General features: G+C 50.0%; 1 protein-coding gene across 1 annotated transcript in view; it reads right to left on the bottom strand.

Moving 5' to 3' along the window:
* Positions 1-16967, bottom strand: part of BHMG1 (basic helix-loop-helix and HMG-box containing 1) — a 474014-nt gene extending 457047 nt beyond the window's left edge. Inside the window, 1 exon segment of the mRNA XM_030219977.1 lies at positions 16762-16967. Coding sequence (XP_030075837.1) covers positions 16762-16967 — 206 coding nt within the window.
* Positions 16968-22986: the final 6019 nt, after the last annotated feature.

Below are 22986 nucleotides of genomic sequence, written 5' to 3'. Positions count from 1 at the left end.
TGCAAGATGCAGCAGGCATAGGCTGACCTGGAGTTGAAACAGAGCTCATTCTACCAGCAGCCAGGTGGCTTGTCGCAGTGGAAGTGGAACCCCTGAAAGTGGTTTTTCTGGCCCCACAAAACCTATGACAAAACCAAGTGGATTAAAAATCAGCCTTAAACTCATTCCCTGGTAATCTCCGAGACTTGGAAGTCCCTCCGGTCTTTACCCAACTGCCCTAGATCTTCTCCTGTCCCAAGATTACTTCCAAAAGGCAGGTTGCCAAATGTGACTTGGAAGCCACATCAGTGGTCTGATGCCTAAGCCAGCGCTAATTTCTTACAGATAGAGACAAGAATTGGCTGGTGTGACTGTGCCCTATAACTGCTGTGCATTGGAGCTAACAAGTACGGCTGAGAACCAGGGACAGATGATGTAGCAGAATATGGCTGTTGCACCATTGTATGCTACAAAAAGAAAGCTACAGTGGGTCGTGAAACAGCAGCCCTAGAGCTCTGTGCTTACTCTCAGCTGATTGCAACAACTATTAAGCTACCTGTACACTGAAGTAGTTCCTGGACCACTCCCCATGAAATTTAGGTACCCCATACCATGAAAAGATGCCCAAAACACCATAGAAGCAATTAGAGGTACCGGGTACGCTGCAGATACCAGGTAGCTGAGGCTAATATGCAACGGTGTGGCCAGTATCAGTGTGCAAAGAGAGAGAGAGAAGGGCAATCTTTAGTACTGATGAGTTCTGAAAACTGTTCCAGTCATGTAAGAACTACTTGGCCAGGCAAGCAATAAGAGAATGAAATAAAATATGCCCCACTGGAAATCTAGCTGAGCCCACAGTTTCTAAAAGGATGGATAAAACCAGCCTTGAACCTGTAACCTTCAGGCTGAAAGGCCAGCCACCCTCCTCAATAAAACTAGTTTGATGTAAACAATACACACACACCAAATGCCACCAGGGGAGCACAGAGAGTGCAGGATTACCATGGAAACAGAGAGAAACCTGAGAGGACTGCACTAGCCTCAAAATGTAACATTTCTCACAGAAACGTGGAGTCAACAGCCCTAAGCCTGACTAACTAAACAAACTGTACTGCCATGCTCTGAGAAAGGGGAAGCGGGAAAGAGTGAAAAACCTAGAGTAAGATCCCTAATCCTGATCCCTTTGTCCCTTCCATTAATGATGTACACACACCATGAACCTCATTAAGGAGGGTCCAGAAATATTCTTACTGTAAATTTTAGATTGTAAGCTCTTTTGAGCAGGGATTGTCTCTCTCTATGTTGGATGTTCAGCGCTGTGTGCGTCTGGTAGCGCTATACAAATGAAAATAATAATAATAATCACCTAATGAAGCACAGGCATCTCTACCAGAAGACTTTCAGATAGTCAGTACTTTCCAAGCTGCAGCTAAAGGCTCACTGCCACAGCACAGCTGCAGGGGACTAATGGGTCTCCGACCTCGCCCCTGGAAAGCTGTGGAAGACTCAAAGCTGTGGAAGACCTGAGTACTCCCACAGGAGTCTGCAAACCTCCCCAGGCCTCCTTTCTTAGAAGCCCTTAAATAACCGATCTGAATAAACTGGGAGTGATCCACACCAGTTCCCCAGTCACATTTCTGAAAAGTCTACATATAACACTGCCTGAATTGCAAGCACATCAGGGCCCAGGGGAGCACTGGGGCTTCAGCATTGCCATGTGGAGTGGCAAGAAAGATGGTGCCATCACGTGCGCACGCACACCCAAGAAAACAACTGCCCTGCGCCCCCCCAAAATGAGCTGGGCGGGAAGGAGCACACCGCTCCACGGAGTTGGGCTGTACAGTGGAACTCCAGCATGGGAAACTGCAACAGCCCAGTGGCTCCCACACTGGGAGCCGCTTTTGCTCTGCCCACTGGCGCAGATAGAATAGTGAGTACTCACCCCCTGGGGAATCGCTGTCACATGCCAAGTCGGTCCTCACACCATCCAGCCGGTACTGCAAGCCGGCATGAGCTTGCCGTGCTGGACAAATCTCAGACTGAGGAGATTTTTTTTTTTTTTTTTTTTAAAGGTAGGAGAGGACGCCGAAGCAAAAGAAACCTCAGACTCATTTTAAAGTCAGGACAGCGAGAACCCCAAACAGGCAGAGAAGAGGGGTTGAAGGGGGAGGAAGTGAGGGACCTGGCACTACCAGGTGTGCACCCAAGTCCCATAACCAGGACACCTCAGACCCCAGCCACTCAACTAGACTCAGGGGACCAGGCCAGGAGCCAATCAATCCAGCGCTGCACAGATATGACCATCCAACGCGCCCCGCAGCGCGAACACCTGCTCCCAGCCTAGCGCTCACGTACCTCTGAAGCCTGGAACTCTGAGGGCTGAGAAAACACTGCTTAGCCTGCAGGGATCTATGTTTGTGTCTCTGTTAAAGTTTTTTTTTTTTTTTAAAGAGGCAGGAGAGAAACACCGACAGACGAATCCCTAAGCAGCAGTAGGCTGGTGGGGGGAGATGGGTAGGGACCTGGCACCACCAGGTGTAACCCCAACGTGCGCAAAGCACCTCAACCCCAAATCAAGCTCAACAACCCCCGAGGGAACGGGATAGGAGCCAAATCAGGGTTGCCAGGTGGAAAAATTTTTTCCAGCCCAATCGAGCCCAAAAAACAGCCCAAAACCCGCCCAAACACAAACCCCGCCCCTGACACCCCCACCCCCGCGTCATCAACCCCGCCCCCGCCGTCATCAACCCCGCCCCTGCCGTCCCGGCCCCGCCTCCCACGTCACCGGCCCCGCCTCCCCGTCATCGGCCCCGCCTCTCACGTCATCGGCCCCGCCTCCCCGTCATCGGCCCCGCCTCCCACGTCACTAACCCCGCCCAAAACGTCATTAACCCCACCCAAAAACGTCACTAACCCCGCCCCCCCGCGGCCGAAAAAAAACCGCCCTGAAGGCCAAAAACAGCCCAAAAAACCGCAACCCGCCGCGGGCAAAAATTTCCCGCGGCGGGTCGCGGAAAACCGCCCAATTGGGCGGTAAAACCGCCCACCTGGCAACACTGAGCCAAATCACTTCAGAGCTGCACAGCATGTCTCTTCACCTGCTAGATAGAGAGAATGCTGAAGTGAGGCTGGCTGCACATGCCCTCTTGTGGGTGAACTACGGTGTTCTCTCTATCTAACCTGCTAGTGGAGGGACATAACCCACAAGTCTCTGGATTGATCTGGGGATGCTATGGAAAGAAAATTATCAAGTAGGGACTAATTTTACATTCCATAGTGCCCCACATATCAATCCAGAGACTTGTGGGAAGACCAAAGCAGTCCTCAAGTGGGGCGGGACAATGTCACCCCAGCAGCTATAACTGAAGCTCCAAAAGCTGCACCCTGATGATGCACAGACACGTCAATTTTGTAATGCTTAGAGAATGTATGTATCAAGTGGCTGCCCTACAAATCTTGTTCAATGAAATGAACCGGTACTCCGCAAAGGAAGTAGCCTGTGCTCTAGTAGAATATGCTTTCGCATCTGTGTTCCATAAATATTATCAGCAGTTATATAGGCGCCCATCGGAGCAACCTATGGATGGCACTTTATATTTGGACAATTTGCAATTGCCAAAGTTACGTGAGAGAGAGAGGAGCAAACTAAATGGGACGATTACAGAGGAAGAGGTGGCTCTGGTAATTCAACAAAGTAAACTTTATAAGGTGCCAGGACTAGATGGATTTATTTATTTATTACATTTGTAACCCACCTTTTCCCACTTATTAGTAGGCTCAAAGTGGCTTACATAGTTCTGGAGAGGTGGTTACAGACTCCGGTGTGAACAAATACAGTAAAGAAATATCAGTAAATAGGTCGGGGTGGTTCATCTCAACCTTGTCTCAAGCGATAAGCCCGACTTTACAAGCTTATTTTATGCAGTTTGTGGCGGAGGGCTCTCTCCCGCAATAGTTGCAGCTGGCTCAGATAGTCTTATTATTGAAACCGGGGAAGAATCCTGAAAAGGCTCCTTCGTATAGACCTATTTCTTTGTTGAATATGGAAACTAAGTTGTTCGCGAAAATTCTAGCTAATAGATTAGCTAAGGTACTCCCCTAAGTTAGTTTTGGAACAGCAAGTAGGATTTGTCAAGGGACGCACCGTAGCAAGCGGTGTGAGGAAACTCCTAATATCCATGGAACAGATAAAGAAGATAGGAATGCCATCTTTGTTAGTTAGCTTTGATGCCAAGAAGGCATTCGACCGGGTGTACTGGGGTTTTCTTTTTAAGGTTTTGCAGAGATATGGGTTTTCAGGATTCTTCATGGATGCGCTTCATACGCTCTATCCCCGAGAGCAAGAATCCAGGTAAATGGGAAAATTAGGTTCTTACCTTGGTAATTTTCTTTCCTTTAGTCATAGCAGATGAAGCCATTACGTATGGGTTATGTCCATCAACCAGCAGGGGAGATAGAGAGCACTCAAACTTTCACAGTGCCCTCTTGGCCAGCTAGCTCCACTGCCTCTTCAGTATTTGAAGCTTCCAAAGCAGTATGGCAAACCGCAATGGGAATCACAAGAGCTTTCCTCACAGCGAACGATGGCCCATCACAAGGGCATAAACTCATAAAGGAGGGAATGCACATCCTCCTGGAGGGAATAAACTCATTCTCCTTATTGTATAAGTGGAGGGGAACACACGCGCCTCCTGGAGGGAATCACACATCCTCCCAACACACTGGAGGGAATGAACTCATCCTCCTATTTATAGAACTGGAGGGGAACACACGCGCCTCCTGGAGAGAATCAACACATCCTCCAAAAAAAACATGCTGGAGGGAATGAACACATCCTCCTAAATTTAAACTGAACATTAATCCTGAAGCTTGTTTTCCAACTTTCTCCCAAGGAAGGAACTTCAGGAAATTAGAACAGAACCTGAAAAACAGATTCACAGCATACAGACAATCATACAGGGAGGGCTCATGGCTTCATCTGCTATGACTAAAGGAAAGAAAATTACCAAGGTAAGAACCTAATTTTCCCTTCCTTGTCATCAAGCAGATGAAGCCATTACGTATGGGATGTAACAAAGCAATCCCTAGATAGGGTGGGAACAAGCCACACCACGCGCTAGCACTTGTGCACCAAAACGCGCATCCCTCCTGGCAGCCACATCCAGCCTATAATGTCAGGCAAAGGAGAGCTTAGAAGCCCATGTTGCTGCACTGCATATCTCTTGAAGAGAGAGTGCTCCAGTTTCAGCCCAAGAGGAAGAAATCGCTCTAGTAGAATGTGCCTTAAAGGCTACAGGCGGAACCCTGCCGGCCAGCAGATAAGCTGAAAAGATAGTTTCTTTGAGCCAGCGGGCAATAGTGGCTTTAGACGCTGAAGACCCTCTGTGAGAACCGGATAGCAAAACAAACAGATGATCAGAAGTCCTGAAAGAGTTAGTAACTCGCAGATACTGCAGCAGAGTCCTGCGCACATCCAAAAGGTGCAGCTGCCCAAAAGATTCTGGAAACTCTTCCTCTGAAAAAGAGGGTAAGAAAATAGGCTAGTTTAAGTGAAAGGCTGAAACCACCTTAGGCATAAAGGAAGGCACGGTCCGAACCGTGACTCCGGACTCTGAAAATTGCAGAAATGGGTCTCTACAGGACAGCGCCTGGAGCTCTGACACCCATCTCGCCGAGGTAATGGCCACCAGAAAAACGGCCTTCAGTGTCAAGTCTTTCTCCGATGCTCGCCGAAGCAGCTCAAAAGGAGATGCCTGCAGGGTTTTCAAAACTAGCCCCAGGTTCCAAGCAGGACAGGGTGCTCGCACTGGAGGTCGGAGCCGAAGCACCCCTCTAAGAAACCGTGACACATCTGGGTGAGCAGCCAAAGACACGCCTTCCACCTTACCACGAAGGGAGGCCAATGCTGCCACCTGCACCCGCAGGGAATTATAGGCCAAGCCTTTTTGTACACCTTCCTGCAAAAAGTCCAGAATCGGCGAGACAGGAGCCCGCATTGGAACAATGGCTCTGGAAGAACACCAAGACTCAAACAGGCACCAAATCCTGGCATAAGCCACGGAAGTGGACCGCTTGCGGGCTTGCAAGAGAGTGGAAATAACTTTATTGGAATAATCTTTATCCCTCAATTGCGTCCTCTCAATAGCCATGCCGTAAGACCAAAGCGGCCGGCGTCCTCCATGACTACCGGTCCCTGAGTCAACAGGTTCGGTACCAGAGGTAACGGCAGAGGAGCCTCCAGGAGCATCTGTCGGAGATCTGCATACCAAGGTCTCCTTGGCCAATCCAGGGCGATGAGGACCACTTCTCCTGGGTGCAGCCGAATCCGCAAGAGCAGGCGCCCTATCAAGGGCCATGGGGGAAACACATAAAGTAGACCCCGGAGGCCAGGGTTGAGCCAAGGCATCCAACCCCGCCGAGCGAGGATCTCTCCATCTGCTGAAGAAGCACGGGACTTTGGTATTGGCACTTGTCGCCATTAGATCCATCACGGGCTTGCCCCATTTGGCACAGATCTGCAGGAATACTTCGTCTGCCAGATTCCATTCTGCTGGATCGATCTGATGCCTGCTCAGATAATCGGCCTGCACATTGCTCTGACCTGCAATATGAGCTGCCGACAGACACTGAAGATGCAGCTCGGCCCAGTGGCAAATCAGTTCGGCCTGCGCGGCTAGTGCTCTGCACCTTGTTCCGCCTTGTCGATTTATATAGGCCACCGTTCTCGTGTTGTCCGACATCACTCTGACAGCCAATCCTTCCAGGGTCACTTGAAAGGCCAGAAGAGCCTGAAACACTGCTTTCGACTCTAGGCGGTTGATGGACCACTCCGACTCCTCGGGTGTCCATAGACCCTGGGCATGCTTCCCCTTGCAGTGTGCGCCCCAGCCCTTCAGGCTGGCATCTGTTACCACTAGGCACCAAACGGGGAGCGTTAGCGGCATTCCTCGCCGCAGCATGCTGTCCGAGAGCCACCACTCCATGCTGAGACGGGCCGCAGGGAGCCAAGTAAGTCTGCATTGGTAATCCTGAGAAATAGGAGACCATCTCCGGAGTAGGGAATACTGTAGAGGTCTCAGGTGCGCTCTCGCCCAGGGAACCACTTCCATCGTGGCTGTCATCGATCCCAGCAGCTGGACAATGTCCCAAGCTCGCGGGCGGGGCATCCTCAGGAGCAGACGAACCTGATTCTGAAGCTTGCACCGCCTTAGCTCGGGTAGGGACACATAGCCCGAGACTGTGTCGAACCTGGCCCCCAAAACCTCTAGAGATTGTGAAGGGGACAGGTGACTTTTGGCCCTATTGACGACCCAGCCTAGAGATTGCAGTACTGAGACCACTCTGGCTGTAGCTTGTAAGCTCTCTGTTGCAGAGTCTGCTCTGATGAGCCAGTCGTCTAGGTACGGGTGAACCCTGATACCTTCTCGCCTGAGAAAAGCAGCTACTACCACCATTACCTTCGAAAAGGTTCGGGGAGCTGTGGCGAGGCCAAAAGGCAAGGCCCTGAACTGGAAATGTTTTCCCAACACCGCAAACCTCAGAAACTTCTGGTGCGGGGGCCAAATCGGTATATGCAAGTAAGCTTCTTTCAGGTCTAGAGACGTGAGAAACTCTCCTGGCTGAACCGCCGCAATGACGGAGCGCAGGGATTCCATGTGGAAATGCCGCACTCTCAGGGACTTGTTCACTTCTTTTAAGTCCAGAATAGGGCGAAAGGACCCACCTTTTCGCGGCACCACAAAGTAGATGGAGTATCGGCCGCAGCCTTGCTTGGCGGGAGGCACCGGGGTCACTGCCCCTAACTGAATCAGATCTTGTAAAGTCTCCTCCACCGCCGCCCGTTTGACGGCAGAACCGCATCGGGACTCCACAAACACGTCTCTTACTGGGGCGTTGAATTCTATTCTGTATCCATCTCTGATCAGGTCCAGAACCCACTGATCTGAGGAAATCTTGGCCTACTCTTCGACAAAGAGGGAAAGCCGTCCTCCGACGACAGGCATCGAGGAGAGGGCCGGCGCACCATCATTGAGAGGGTCGCCCCTGAACTCCTGGTCTTGAGCCACCGCCTGCGGAACGCTTGTCCGAGCGAAAGGAGTTCCTCTGCTGACCACAGGCACGTGAAGTGAACCCAGCAGAACGCCCCGGGCGGTACCTTCTAGCTTCACGGAAGCGAGGTCTGTACGAGGAGTGGACCGCCTGGCCCTTAGAGGAAGGCCTCTGCCTATCTTCGGGCAAGCGCTGAGGTTTTGGATCACCCAAGCCTTTCACAATTTTCTCCAACTCCTCACCAAATAGGAGAAGTCCTTGAAAAGGCAACTTCACCAACCTTTGCTTAGAGGCCATGTCCGCTGCCCAGTGTCGTAGCCACAGACGACGGCGAGCCGTCACTGCTACTGCCATTTGTTTAGCCGAAGCTCTGACAAGGTCATAAAGGGCATCAGCCAGAAAGGACAAGGCCACCTCCATCCGCGAAGCCACATCCAAGAAGGGCTCCGCTCCATCTCCGGGCTGAGCCACTGCCTGTTGCAGCCAAGCTAGGCAGGCTCTCACAGCATAACAGCTGCATGCAGACGCCCGAACAGTGAGACCTGCAATTTCAAAGGACCGTTTCAACGCTGTTTCCAGCCTACGGTCTTGAACGTCCTTCAGGGCAACACCTCCTTCAACAGGGAGGGTAGTTCTCTTTGTCACCGCAGTGATTAGGGCATCCACTGTAGGCATTTGAAAACGAGCCATATGTCCCTCACGCAGAGGGTATAACTGCCCCATAGCCCTGGAAACTCTCAAAGGTCCCTCGGGGTCAGCCCACTGAGCCGAAACAAGCTCTAGGATGGAGTCATGCAAAGGGAAGGCCCGAGCAGCTTTCTTGGTACTAGCCATCCTGGGATTACCCGAGGAGGCCATGCCACTGTCAGGATCTTCAATCGAGAGGGCCTGCAGGGTATCTGAAATAAGCGCTGGCAGCTCATCACGGTGGAAAATCCTCACCGCGGAGGGATCATCCAGATCCTGTGGTAAATCCGCACCTGACTCTGGTTCCTCAGACCAAGAACGTCTGTCAGAGTTCTCCGAATCCTCACACCCCGACCACGGGGAGGAAAAAGGTGCACCACAATTTGAAAGGGAATTAACCCTTCTGCGCTTATCTTTAGGCCAAGCATCCGGGAAAAAAACCTCACTGGGCAGTCCCAGGCCAGAATCCATCGGGGTGGCAATCAGAGGAGCCTCAGGCGACCCTTGAGGAAGGGCTCTTTTCATCATGTATGCTTTATGCAGCAAAAGCACAAAATCCGGGGAAAGAATCTCACCCTGGGCACCCAAATCCTGTCCGGTGCTAGCCACTCCTGAAATAACCTCATCTCGAGGTGCCCCACCCGGCTCAGGTCTCTCCGTGTCCACGGAGGCTGCGCCATGCGGTGTAAGCAAAATGGCGCCCGCTGCCAGCTCAGAGCAGGAAGAAACATCACTCGCCATGCTCGGGCCGGCTCCTACGCCAATACAGCACGATTTACAGAGCCCTGCTGCTGATTTGCGCTTGCCACAAGTGGAACAGCGCTTTACATTGTCCGCAGCATTGCCGAAAAACGGTGGTAAAATCCAAAATGGCGGTTCGCGCCAAAATCGCCCCGATCGCGGGCCCACCCCGGAGGAGTTGGAAAACACTCTTACCTCAAAGGATCTAGTGTACAACTACGATCCTGCTGAAAATCAGGTCAAAAACCTCTGTTCCAGCGTCTCTGCGTTTAAAAACGCGACGCAACTTTTTTTTTTTTTTTTTAAGCTGTGAGGAAAGCAGAGGTATTGAAGACTCCGGAGGCTCAGATGAGTGGGAAAGGCAGGGAAAAGGCGAACCTATATGCCTGCATCCACTGTTGGTGGGTAAGGACAGGGAAAGCAAGGCAATATGTCCACATCCACAGAGGTATGGGTAAGGCAGGGAAAGGGCTAACCTATGTGCCTTTAAAGTGAAGCTGCTATAGCCTCCAACACCCCGGTTAACAACTGGCAAGCCAGGAACCATCTCCCGGCAGATTTTTCTGGAGCTCGAACAAGCTGCAGCCACCCTGCTAAGGGAGATAGAGAATACTGAAGAGGCAGTGGAGCTAGCTGGCCAAGAGGGCACTGTGAAAGTTTGAGTGCTCTCTATTTCCCCTGCTGGTTGATGGACATAACCCATACGTAATGGCTTCATCTGCTTGATGACAAGGAACCTCAGATTCCTTTTAAAGTCAAGAGAGTGAGAACCACAAACCCCAGTAAGGCAGCGAGAAGGGGTTGATGGGGGAGGAAGGGAGGGACCTGGCACCACCAGGTATGCGCACCCAAGTCCCAGGACCGGGACACCTCAGACCCCAGAAGCTCGACTAAACCCAGGGGACCAGGCCAGGCCAGGCCAATTAATCCAGAGCTGCACAGATATGACCATCCACATGCTAGATAGAGGGAATACTGAAGTTAAGTTGACTGCACATCCTATATAATAAAACCCACCTCCAACGTTCTGAAGCTGACTGCGTGGATACGAGCCTTGAGGCATTTGTGCTTCTGTTGACACCTCCCATTTCCGGGTCTGTCAGCAGCGAAAGTGCCCAATCAAAACACAGCAGCGTTCGTAACGTTGGAGGCGCAATTTCAGCCCTTCGCCACACCCCCCCTGAGGTCACCGCCCCTCACTCCTCCACCCCCCTCCAGGTTGCCACCGCTCCCCCCTCCACCCCCCCCCAAGGTCACCGCAGCCACTGCTCCACCCTCCACCGCACCCCCCCCCCCCCCCCCTCCGTCTGACATCAGCTCAGCTGCTATTTCCGGCCACTGCTGCTTCTCCTGTTGAGCAGCAGCGACCGGTACAAAAACAAAACAAAAAAAAACCAACAACTTAAACCTGCAAAAATGCTTTCAAAAAGGAAGCGGGGCACCGCAGGCAGCTATTGGCTGTCAGCTCTGCATCCGCACCTCCTCTCACGTCACTGCACTCCTCCGGGGTTCTACTCCAGGGGCAGTGACGTAAGAGGTGAGAGGAAAAGCAGATGCAGAGCTGACAGCCGATGGCTGCCTGCGGTGCCCTGCTTCCTTTTTAAAAGTATTTTTGCAGGTTAAATTTGTTTTTTTTTTTGTTTTTGTACCAGCCGCTGCTGCTCGACAGGAGAAGCAGCAGTGGCCGGAAATGGCAGCTGAGCTGACGTCGGACGGAGGGGGGGCGTCGGACGGAGGGGGGGAGCAGCGGCACCCTGGGGGGGTAAAGAGGTGAGTGGCTGCGACCTCAGGGGGGGGCGTGGCGGTGAGGGTGGCAGGGGTGGAACCTGAGAAAACAGATGGGGAAGGGGTCATGAGGCCAGAGGGGAGGGGGTCCAGAGACCTCTGAGGGGAAGGGGGGAGGAGGAGGGTGGAGGGGTCCTGAGACCAGATACAGAGGGGGGAGGGGGGTCCTGAGACCTGAAAGCAGGGGGGGAGGGAGACCTGAGGAGGGGAACCAGATAGGGAGGGGGAGGGGTCCTGCGACCACACAGAGGGAGGGGGTGAGGTATATCTGGCACACACACAGTGTCTCTCTCACTCTCATACACTGTCTACCACACACACTATGTCTTACATTGTATCACATTCACTCTCAAACACTCTCGATCTCATACACTCTCGCTCTTACAGAGTCCGTGTATCGCACACATACTCTCTCACACTCTGTTTCACACACACTGTATCTGTGTGAAACACACTCTCTCACACTCACTGTGGCTCACATACGCACTCGCACACACTCTCTCACACACACACTCGCACCCACATTCACTCTCTCTCTCTCTCATACACACACACATTCACTCTCTCTCAAACATACACACTCCGAGGAAAACCTTGCTAGCGCCCATTTCATTTGTGTCAGAAACGGGCCTTTTTTACTAGTGACCACATATAGTAAACCTCTGAAGTTCTATCTCCACCTGCTGGTAGAGGGACATAACCCACAAGTCTCTGGATTGATTTCTGGAACGCTATGGAAACTTCACTGTTTACAATTCTCATTTATTAGGTCTTCAAAAAGAGATTGCTGTCTGAAAGTACACTGACTGCATGAGTATGGTCTATTCTTTTAAAATAGTTTCACAATAAAAAGATAAAGAGTATGTAATACACAAGCCACAAAAACCTCTCTTGTATAAACTGCAAGATACTTAATATACTACTATATTCCTGTGGAGTGCAAAATATGAGAAAGGGAAAAAGCCCTATATTATATAGAAGTATATTATCTTGCAGTTTATACAAGAGAGGTTTTGTTTTTGTGTCTTGTCTATTCTTTCATAATACATATTTTAGGAAATTCACTTCCTAAGGGTCTTCATTTAAAGGAAAATTACCTTAAAATTATAATGCTATTTAAAAGCCAATATTTTATCAAGATTTTTAAGATACATATTTTGAACGTTGTCAAAGTTTTAATATCTGCTATTTGTTTTATATCAAATTTACTTGAAGAATATGCTGTGAGTCATAGCTAGGTGATTCATAAATATGAACAAATAACCAAATCACTGTGCTGATGATATTAGTACAGTCTGATTGTGACAGCATACTTGAATTCATACCTTTAATACCTTATCACATAACACACAGGAGAGACCACAATAAACTGATTCAATAGAAACACTAAAAACATGGACCAAATACAGGGGCATGGTGTGACTAGTGAAGAAGTAGCCCTGCCTTGTTAAACAGCAATCTGACATTTGCCTGTTGTGCGAGACAGCTGTTCGTTGACTGCAAGCATACAGAATAGTGACCACAGAAAAGGACGTAGGTAAGCAATGGCCAACTATCAGTTGCTTATAATCATTACACAGTTTCTGAGGAGCAAATAAATGAAAGAGAAAAAAAAAACCAGAACAAATTTATTTAGAGCACCAGAAAGCTACTGGGAAACTGAGCAGCTGTCACTGCTGCATAAAAACTAGTACTTAAAGTGTATTTGTATTTTTGTGATTTCAAGCAAATAAATATGGACACCCATCTCTATCTAGTAAAATATCAGGAAGTTGTTGTATATGAAATGATCAAAGGCTGGAATGACTCTTGTTCTCATATACCATATGTGGCCCCCGAGCAAGGGGCGAGGGTGGGCCTGTAGAATAACACAGATGGACAAAGAATATAAGTGAAAACAAGTGTTTTATTTAGTTTAATCCTAAGGACTGATACGTCACAGGACCAGGCACAAAAGACAGACCGTCTCTGTAGTTCAATAAGCAATCTTAAGCAGGCCTCAGGCTAGCAAAGCACAAACACAACCTGTGGCTAGTAGGGCAGCCCGCCCCAAACACAGCCTGAGAATCTTTCTCGGTTCATCTCCGAGTACTCGGGTCTGGCTGTAGCCAGACCTTGGAACAAGGCGTGTCAATCTCAAACAAGAAGCAAAAGTGGGTTACCTCAAGCCAAATATATTCCGCGTATTAAAAAAGGAAGAGCAAACAAAAGCTGGCATGGTTATTGTGAAGCGCTGCGTACGACTGGTAGCGCTATAGAAATGATTTATAGTAGTAGTAGTATTTTCAGTCGGTTCCTTCTTCCATTTTCTGAAGGATTTTCTTTTAGCTCAAATAAGAAAATCCTTCAGAAAATGGAAGAAGGAACTGACTGAAAATAATAAGAAACAACATAAGGAATGTCAAGTCAAATGCAAAGCACTGATAAGGAAGGCAGAGAGAGACTATGAAAAAAAGATTGTGTTAGGAGGCAAAAACACATAATAAAAATTTTTTTTTAGGTATATTAAAAGCAGGAAGCCTGAAAAAGAATCGGTTGGATCGCTAGATGACCAAGGGATAAAAGGGGCAATCAGGGAAGACAAAGCCATAGTGGAGAGATTAAATGAATTCTTTGCTTCGGTCTTCACTGAGGAAGATTTGGGAGTGATACCGGTACCAGAAATGGTATTCAAAGCTGACGAGTCGGAGAAACTGAATGAAATCTCTACAAACCTGGAGGATGTAATGGGGCAATTTGACAAATTGAAGAGTAGCAAATCTCCTGGACCGGATGGTATCCATCCCAGAGTACTGATAGAATTGAAAAATGAACGTGCGGAACTATTGTTAGTAATATGTAATTTATCCTTAAAATCGAGCGTGGTACCGGAAGATTGGAGCACGGCCAATGTAACGCCAATTTTTTAAAAAGGTTCCAGAGGAGATACAGAAAATTATAGACTGGTGAGCCCGACGAAGGTGCTGGGCAAAATGGAAGAGACTATTATAAAGAACAAAATTATGGAGCATATTCAAAAGCATGGATTAATGAGACAAAGCCAACATGGATTTAGTGAAGGGAAATCGTGCCTCACCAATCTATTACATTTCTTTGAAGGGGTGAACAAAGGTAAAATGAAAATACATAACTGTAGCAGGTATTCTCCAAGGACAGCAGGCTGAATACTGTCACTGATCGGTCGTCGTCCAAGACGGCCCCAGGAGACCGGAACTTTCCTCAAAGCATAGAACTTTCAGGAACGCAACGTCATGTGGGCCCAGACGCACCGCGGATGCGCGAGAAGCTTCCCGCCGGTGACGCGAGCGTGTCACATTCAGTTAGTAAAAAGCAAAAAAATATATAGACAGAGAAAAACAACTTCAAAGAGGAGGAAGTTGGGTTGTGACAATATTCAGCCTGCTGTCCTCAGATAATACCTGCTACAGGTATGTATCTTCATTTTCACAGAGGACAAGCAGGCTGAATATTGTCACTCAAAACAAACATTGGTCAATTGGGACTCGCAATGGCGAGGACATAACAGAGATTGAACTAAAAAGAAACACAATTAAGTGAAAGTGCAGCCTAGAACAGAACAGAAATGGGCCTAGGAGGGCGGAGTTGGATTCTAAACCCCGAACAGATTCTGGAGCTTGAATACCTTCTACACCGACTGCCCAAACTGACTGTCACATCGGGTATCCTGCTGAAAGCAGTAGTGAGATGTGAATGTGTGGACTGATGACCACGTTGCAGCCTTGCAAATTTCCTCAATGGAGGCTGACTTCAAATAAGCCACTGACGCAGCCATGGCTCTAACATTGTGAGCCGTGACATGGCCCTCCAGAGTCAGCCCAGCTTGGGCATAAGTGAAGGAAATGCAATCTGCTAGCCAATTTGAGATGGAGCGTTTTCAGATGGCAACTCCCCTCCTGTTGGGATTGAAAGAAAAACAATTGGGCGGACTGTCTGTAGGACTTAGTCCGCTCCACGTAAAAGGCCAATGCTCTCTTACAGTCCAAGGTGTACAACTTGTCCTCACCAGGGCGGGTATGTGGATGGGGAAAAAATGTTGGCAAGACAATTGACTGGTTCAGATGGAACTCCGACATCACGTTCGGCAAGAACTTAGGATGAGTGCGGAGGACTACCCTGTTATGATGAAATTTTATATAAGGTGCATGGACTACCAAGGCTTGAGCTCACTGACTCTACAAGCTGAAGTAACAGCCACAAAGAAAATGACCTTTCAGGTCAAGTACTTCAGATGGCAGGAATTCAGTGGCTCAAAAGGAGCTTTCATCAGCTGGGTGAGAACGACGTTGAGATCCCATGACACTGGTGGAGGTTTGACAGGGGGCTTTCACAAAAGCAAACCTCTATGAAGCGAACAACTAAAGACTGTCCAGAGGTAGGCTGACCTTCTACATGCTGATGGTAAGCACTAATCGCACTAAGGTGAACTCTTACAGAGTTGGTCTTAAGACCAGACTCTGATAAGTGTAGAAGGTAGTCAAGCAGGGTCTGTGTAGGACAAGAAAAGGGATCTAGGGCCTTGCTGTCACACCAGACGGCAAACCTTCTCCATTTAAAAGAACAACACTTTTTCGTGGAATCTTTCCTGAAAGCAAGCAAGACTCGGGAGACACCCTCTGAAAGGCCTTAAGAGACAACTTCTAAGTTCTCAACATCCAGGCTGTGAGAGCCAGAGACTGGAGGTTGGGATGTAGAAGCGACTCCTCGTTCTGGATGATGAGGGTCGGAAAACAGTTCAATCTCCACGGTTCTTAGGAGGACAACTCCAGAAGAAGCGGAAACCATATCTGATGGGGCCAAAAAGGCGCAATCACAATCATGGTTCTGTGGTCTTGCCTCAGTTTCAGCAGAGTTTTCCCTACTAGAGGTATGGGAGGATATGCATACAATGCATGAGAAAAGCATCGGACGCTAAGGAAAAAAAAAAAAAAAAGGGATGTTGGGGGGGGGGAAGAAGAGGGCGGGCAGTTGAACAATGGGAGCGGGAGGGCGAGCGAGGTGAGCATGGTGCGGCGGCGCCCCCCAGAGGGAAGCGCCCCCTGCCATGCTTACCTCACTTACCGTGTTGGCATGGCCCTGTGGGCCAGAGAGAATCCCGCGTGAGGAGCCGATCTTGGCTTATCCTCAGGCAAACGACGGCCCTTAGAATCTCCTAGATCCTTAACAATCTTGTCTAAATCCTCACCAAACAGAAACTTGCCTCGAAATGGCAACCAAGCAAGGCGAGACTTAGAAGCCTTATCTGCAGACCAGTGACAAAGCCACAACCAGCGGCGAGCCGTCACTGAGAGGGCAACCTCCTTTGCCGATGCCCGACAAGGTCATACAGCAAATCCGCTAATAAGCGAGACCAGCCTCGAGCTAAGGCAATGCCACTACCAGCTCCACCAAGGAGGCTGCCTTCTGAACCCAGGACAGGCCCTGGCTGCTTAGGACCCGCAGACCGACGCCTGCATGCATAACGCTGCTACCTCCAACGACAACTTTAAGGAAGACTCTAACCTCCTGTCCTGCGGATCTTTAAGTGCCGTGCCGCCTTCCACAGGCAACACAGTCTTCTTAGTGACCGCTGTAATCAACGAATCAACCTTGGGCAGACGCAAGGTTTCCCGCTCTCCTTCCCGAAGCGGATAGACATGCACCATGGCTCTCGCCACATGCAACCCTGCCTCCGGAGCATCCCACTGCGCTGCAATCAGCACCTTCATTTTCTCATGAATGTGAAAGGTTCTAGACGGCCACTTCGTACCTGACATAATTGATGGGGCTACCGAAGAGGGAAGATCCTGTCCGGAGCCGAAATATTGAAAATCTCCATAGCCCTGACAATCAGGTTAGGCAATTCCTCCTTGCGGAACAGCCCCCTCAGATGGTAACTCCCCCTCTTATAAGGATTCAGACCGGGCCAATTGGGAAACTTCGGATAACTGATCATCATCTAGCTCTGAGCCAACCAAAAGTGAATCCAAACCCCACCCATCAAAGCGTGGGCGCCTAGACAGAGAGGGAGGAAAAGCAGAAAAGTCCTTTGGAGAGGTCTATGCTTGGAACAACCTTCCTGAGCCCTTACGCCAAGCCCCCTCCCTGCCCGTCTTCAAGTCTTTGCTTAAAGCCCACCTCTTCAATGATGCGTTCGGCACCTAACCCTTACCGTTCAGTGAATCCAGACTGCCCCTATCGGACCGACCGTTCACTTGTCTATTAGATTGTAAGCTCTTTGAGCAGGGACTGTCTCTCTTTGTTAAATTGTACAGCGCTGCGTAACCCTAGTAGCGCTCTAGAAATGTTAAGTAGTAGGTCCCAGAAACACTCTCAATGCCCGGAACCCTCCCCCCCCCCCCCCCCCCCCCCCCCCCCCAAGACCTCTTCAGCAAAAAGATCTTGTGCAACAAAAGCACAAATTCAGGAGAAAATGGCTCTCCAGCCCCTTCTACCTCACTGGCACCCATCTGAGCATCTTCAGAAGAAAAGGGGACCTGCTTCTTGCTGGCCTCCCACTTAGTCACCTCTCCCCTCTCCAATAGTTTCAAAACTCTGCTGCCCGTCTTGTCTTCCGCCAGGGTCGCTTTACTCATACTACCCCTCTCCTCAAGTCGCTTCACTGGCTCCCTATCCGTTTTCGCATCCTGTTCAAACTTCTTCTACTAACCTATAAATGTACTCACTCTGCTGCTCCCCAGTATCTCTCCACACTCGTCCTTCCCTACACCCCTTCCCGTGCACTCCGCTCCATGGATAAATCCTTCTTATCTGTTCCCTTCTCCACTACTGCCAACTCCAGACTTCGCGCCTTCTGTCTCGCTGCACCCTACGCCTGGAATAAACTTCCTGAGCCCCTACGTCTTGCCCCATCCTTGGCCACCTTTAAATCTAGACTGAAGCCCACCTCTTTAACATTGCTTTTGACTCGTAACCACTTGTAACCACTCGCCTCCACCTACCCTCCTCTCCTCCTTCCTGTACACATTAATTGATTTGATTACTTTATTTTTTGTCTATTAGATTGTAAGCTCTTTGAGCAGGGACTGCCTTTCTTCTATGTTTGTGCAGCGCTGCGTACGCCTTGTAGCGCTATAGAAATGCTAAATAGTAGTAGTAGTAGTAAGAAGACCGCCCAGAGGAGCCCAGCAACGAGGCAGACAGTCCTGCGACCTGTTCTGGGCACTCCCCTCCCTCCGATGACACCCCCTGAACTGGAGAGTTCCGAGAGCAGACTGCACACACTCCTGACGCTGCTCTCCAGTTCCCACACCGGGAGCAGCGCTTCACTGACTCAGATGGAGACACAGAAACTGCTCCCCCTGGTCTCGCTGCCAGCAGAACTCCTGCTTACTGTGAGTGCTAGCCTAATCTTATAAGGGAAAATTAGGTTCTCACCTTGATAATTTTCTTTCCTTTAGTCACAGCAGATGAATCCATTAACTGATGGGTTGTATCCGCCTAACAGCAGGTGGAGATAGAGAACACTGAAAACACATGGTGTTCCTGGACGCCCCGCCATCTCTGCCTTCAGTATATGAAATTTCCAAAGCAGAGTGAATAAGAAAGGCAAAATAACAAACTTTCCTCACAGAGAACAAACGCCCCTGAACCGGAACAATAACCAAACAAAGGAGGAACGTTATCAACCTCCTGCAATAAAAATAGCAGGTAGCAACTCTGATAGCTTGTCATCAAGTACTCCTGATGAGACACAATGTCTGTATGCAACTTCTGTACAAAAACTAAGGTCAGACAGGGAGGGATCATGGATTCATCTGCTGTGACTAAAGGAAAGAAAATTATCAAGCTAAGAACCTAATTTTCCCTTCCTTGTCATCAACAGCAGATGAATCCATTAACTGATGGGATGTACCAAAGCACTCCCTAAATAGAGTGGGAACAGGCAACTCCGCGAGCAAGCACATACGCTCCAAAATGCGCATCCTGCCACGCTGCCACATCCAGCCTGTAATGTCGCACAAAACAGAACTGAGAAGCCCAGGTAGCCACACAACAGATTTCTTGAAGAGAAAAGACACCCATTTCAGCCCATGAAGAGGACAATGCCCTCGTAGAGTGTGCTTTAAACGCTTCAGGCGGAGACCGCCCTGAAAGCAAGTACACAGAAAAAATGAGTTCCTTAAGCCAGCAGGCTATAGTGGCCTTAGACACCGGAAACCCCCGTCGTGGACCTGCCAACAGAACAAATAAATGATCAGAATTCCTAAACTCATTTGACATCTGCAGATACTGCCACAGAGCCCTGCGGACATCCAAAACGCGCAACTGCCCAAAGGAGTCCGGAAACTCCTCCTTACAAAATGAAGGAAGAAAAATGGGCTGATTGAGGTGAAACGCTGAAACCACCTTAGGCAGAAAGGAAGGCACCGTACGAACAGTTACCCCGGATTCCGAGAACTGTAGAAAAGGATCCCGACAGGAAAGAGCCTGAAGCTCAGACACTCTTCTTGCCGACGTCATTGCCACTAAAAAAACTGTCTTGAGAGTCACATCCTTCTCAGAAGCCCATTTAAGAGGCTCAAACGGAGACCGCTGGAGCGCATTCAACACGAGCCCCAGGTTCCAAGCCGGACAGGGCGACCGCAAAGGAGGACGGAGACGAAGTGCCCCTCTGAGAAATCGGACAATATCTGGATGACCAGCAAGGGACAATCCGGAGACTTTCCCCCGGAAGCAGGCCAACGCTGCCACTTGAACCTGAAGGGAATTGTAGGCCAGGCCCTTTAGTAGCCCATCCTGCAAAACGTCCAGCAAAAGCGAGACTGATGCCAGAGTCAGCGAGATAGCCTTTAGAATACACCACGCCTCAAAAGTGCACCAGATCCGAGCATAAGTCGCAGAGGTAGACCGCGTGCGAGCCCACAAGGGCATGGCAATAACCTTATTAGAATATCCCTTGTCCCTCAATTGCGCCCTCTCAAGAGCCAGGTCGTAAGACCAAAGCGGCAAGGATCTTCCATAGTCACCGGACCCTGAACTAACAGGTTCAGAACCCAAGACAAAGGAAGAGGCGCGTCCACCAGCATCCACCGGAGATCCGCGTACCACGGGCGCCTTGGACAATCCGGGGCGATGAGAATCACCAATCTTCGGTGCAGGCAAATCCAAAGTAGCATTCACCCTATCAAGGGCCAAGGAGTGAATACATACAGGAGGCCCGAGGGCCAAGGTTGAGCCAGGGCATCCAACCCAGCCAAGCAAGGATCTCTCCTTCTGCTGAAAAAGCAAGGGACTTTGGCGTTTATGCTTGATACCATGAGGTTCAAGTCTGGAGTCCCACATTTGGCACAAATCTGAAGAAAACTTCTTCTGCCAGTTCCCATTCCGCCGGGTCTGCTGAGGAAATACGCTTGTACGTGGCTCTGACCGGCTCTGTGAGCAGTGGACAGCAGCGCTAGGTGGCGCTCGGCCCAGTCACAGATCTGAGACGCCTCTGCAGCCAGGGCGCTGCACTGAGTGCCGCCCTGGCGATTGATGTAGGCCACTGCTGTCATGTTGTCCGACAGAACTCGGACGAGAAGACCCTTCAGCGTCCTGTGGAAGGTCAGAAGAGCCTGGAATATCGCTCTCAGTTCCAAGCAATTGATAGACCATCCCGCTTCCGCGGTGGACCATAGACCCTGAGCATAGCATCCCCAGCAATGAGCTCCCCAGCCCAAAAGGCTGGCATCCGTTATCACCAGACACCAAAAAGGAACAGCCAGTGGCATCCCCAGCTGTAGCATGCTGCCGGAAAGCCACCAATCCATACTGCGCTGGGCCGCAGGAAGTCACCTTAGTCTGCGTTGGTAGTCCTGGGAAATCTGAGACCATTGCTGAAGCAGAGCAAGCTGCAGCGGTCTCAAGTGAGCTCTCGCCCAGGGAACCACCTCTATGGTGGCCGTCATCAATCCCAGGAGCTGAACAAAGTCCCAAGCTCGAAGGCGAGGCATCCGCAAGAGCAGACGGACCTGATTCTGAAGCTTCAGACGCCTGTTCTCGGGAAGAAAAACGAACCCCGAAGCCGTGTCGAACCGGACCCCCAAATACTCGAGAGACTGAGAGAGGGTCAGGTTACTTTTGGGCATATTGACTACCTAGCCCAGAGTCTGAAGAACTATAACAACTCTGGCTGTGGAAAGTCGGCTTTCGTCTGCCGAATCCACTCTGATGAGCCAGTCGTCGAGATAAGGGTGAACTCTGATACCCTCTCGCCTGAGAAAAGCAGCCACCACTACCATCACCTTGGAAAAAGTCCGAGGGGCAGTTGCCAGGCCGAAAGGCAAGGTGCAAAACTGGAAAAGTTGGCTCAATACCGCAAACCGGAGAAACCGCTATGCCGTGGCCAGATGGGAAAATGCAAATATGCTTCCTTGAGGTCCAGAGACGTGAGAAACTCTCCAGCCAGTACTGCCGCAATGACGGAGCGCAGGGTTTCCATGCGGAAGTGTCGCACTCCTAAGGCCTCGTTCACTCTGCGTAAGTCGAGAATAGGTCTGAATGACCCGCCTTTTCGAGGCACCACAAAATAGATGGAGTAGCGACCGTAGCCGCGTTCAGCGGGAGGGACCGGAACCACCGCTCCGAGCTTCAGCAACACCTGCAAGGTCTAGTTTACTGCTGCCCGCTTGATGGCAGTGCCACATCGGGACTCCAAAAATGCGTCTCCACCGGGGCAGCGAATTCTAGTCGGTAACCTTCTCTGATCAGGTCCAGGACCTACCGATCCGAAGTAATCGTGGTCCACTCCTCGAGAAAGAGGGAGAGACGACCCCCTATTGCGGGAACCGACGAGTAGACCAGCGCCCCATCCTTGTGGAGGACGCACCTGAACTCCTGGACGTTGCCCGGACGACGCGCGTTTGTCAGAATGAAAGGAGTTCCTCTGCTGGAAACGGGTACGTTGACCAAACCCCGCAGAGCGCCCCGGGGACCAAATGTATGTTACAACCCAATTTATTACTCAGGAACCTTCTTGCAATACCACCATAATGTATTCTTCTTTACCATGTATGTACGCACATGACATATATATATACCATGATCTGTTCCATTATGTTCCATGTACGTTACCATGAATGTATGCACCTTAACGCAATACCATCTGTAATCCTGTTAACCGGAAATGGCAACCGCCATTACGGCAAATGTAAGCCACATTGAGCCTGCAAATAGGTGGGAAAATGTGGGATACAAATGCTACAAATAAATAAATAAATACCTGCGAGCTTTGCAAAAACGTGGCCTGGAAGAGGAGAGAAAAGAAGAACTTTTGGAAGAAGGCCTCAGCCTATCCTCAGGCAACCGTTGGGACTTAGAGTCCACTAGGTCATTAACAATCTTCTCCAAATCCTCCCCAAAAAGAAGACCCCGAAAGGGTAACCTCACCAACCTTTGTTTAGAAGCCATGTCAGCCGCCCAATGCTGGAGCCAAAGAAGGCGGCGATCAGCAATCGCCACCGACATCTGCTTAGCCGAAGCTCTGACCAGATCATAAACATCAGCCAAAAAAGACAGGGCACACTCCAAACGCGGGCCGACCTCAGTGAGGGAACCCGCTCCATCGGCGGGCTGCTCAACCGCCTGCTGCAACCAGGAAAGGCAGGCCCGGGCTGCATAGGAAGGGAAAATAAGGTTCTTACCGTGATAATTTTCTTTCCTTTAGTCATAGCAGATGCAGCCATTACAGATGGGCTGTGTCCATCAACCAGCAGAGGGAGATAGAGAGCACACTTTTTTCAGTGC

The sequence above is a fragment of the Microcaecilia unicolor genome, chromosome 11 (assembly GCF_901765095.1).
Source record: "Microcaecilia unicolor chromosome 11, aMicUni1.1, whole genome shotgun sequence".
Taxonomy (NCBI): domain Eukaryota; kingdom Metazoa; phylum Chordata; class Amphibia; order Gymnophiona; family Siphonopidae; genus Microcaecilia; species Microcaecilia unicolor.
This window is presented reverse-complemented; position numbering and strand designations above follow the sequence as displayed.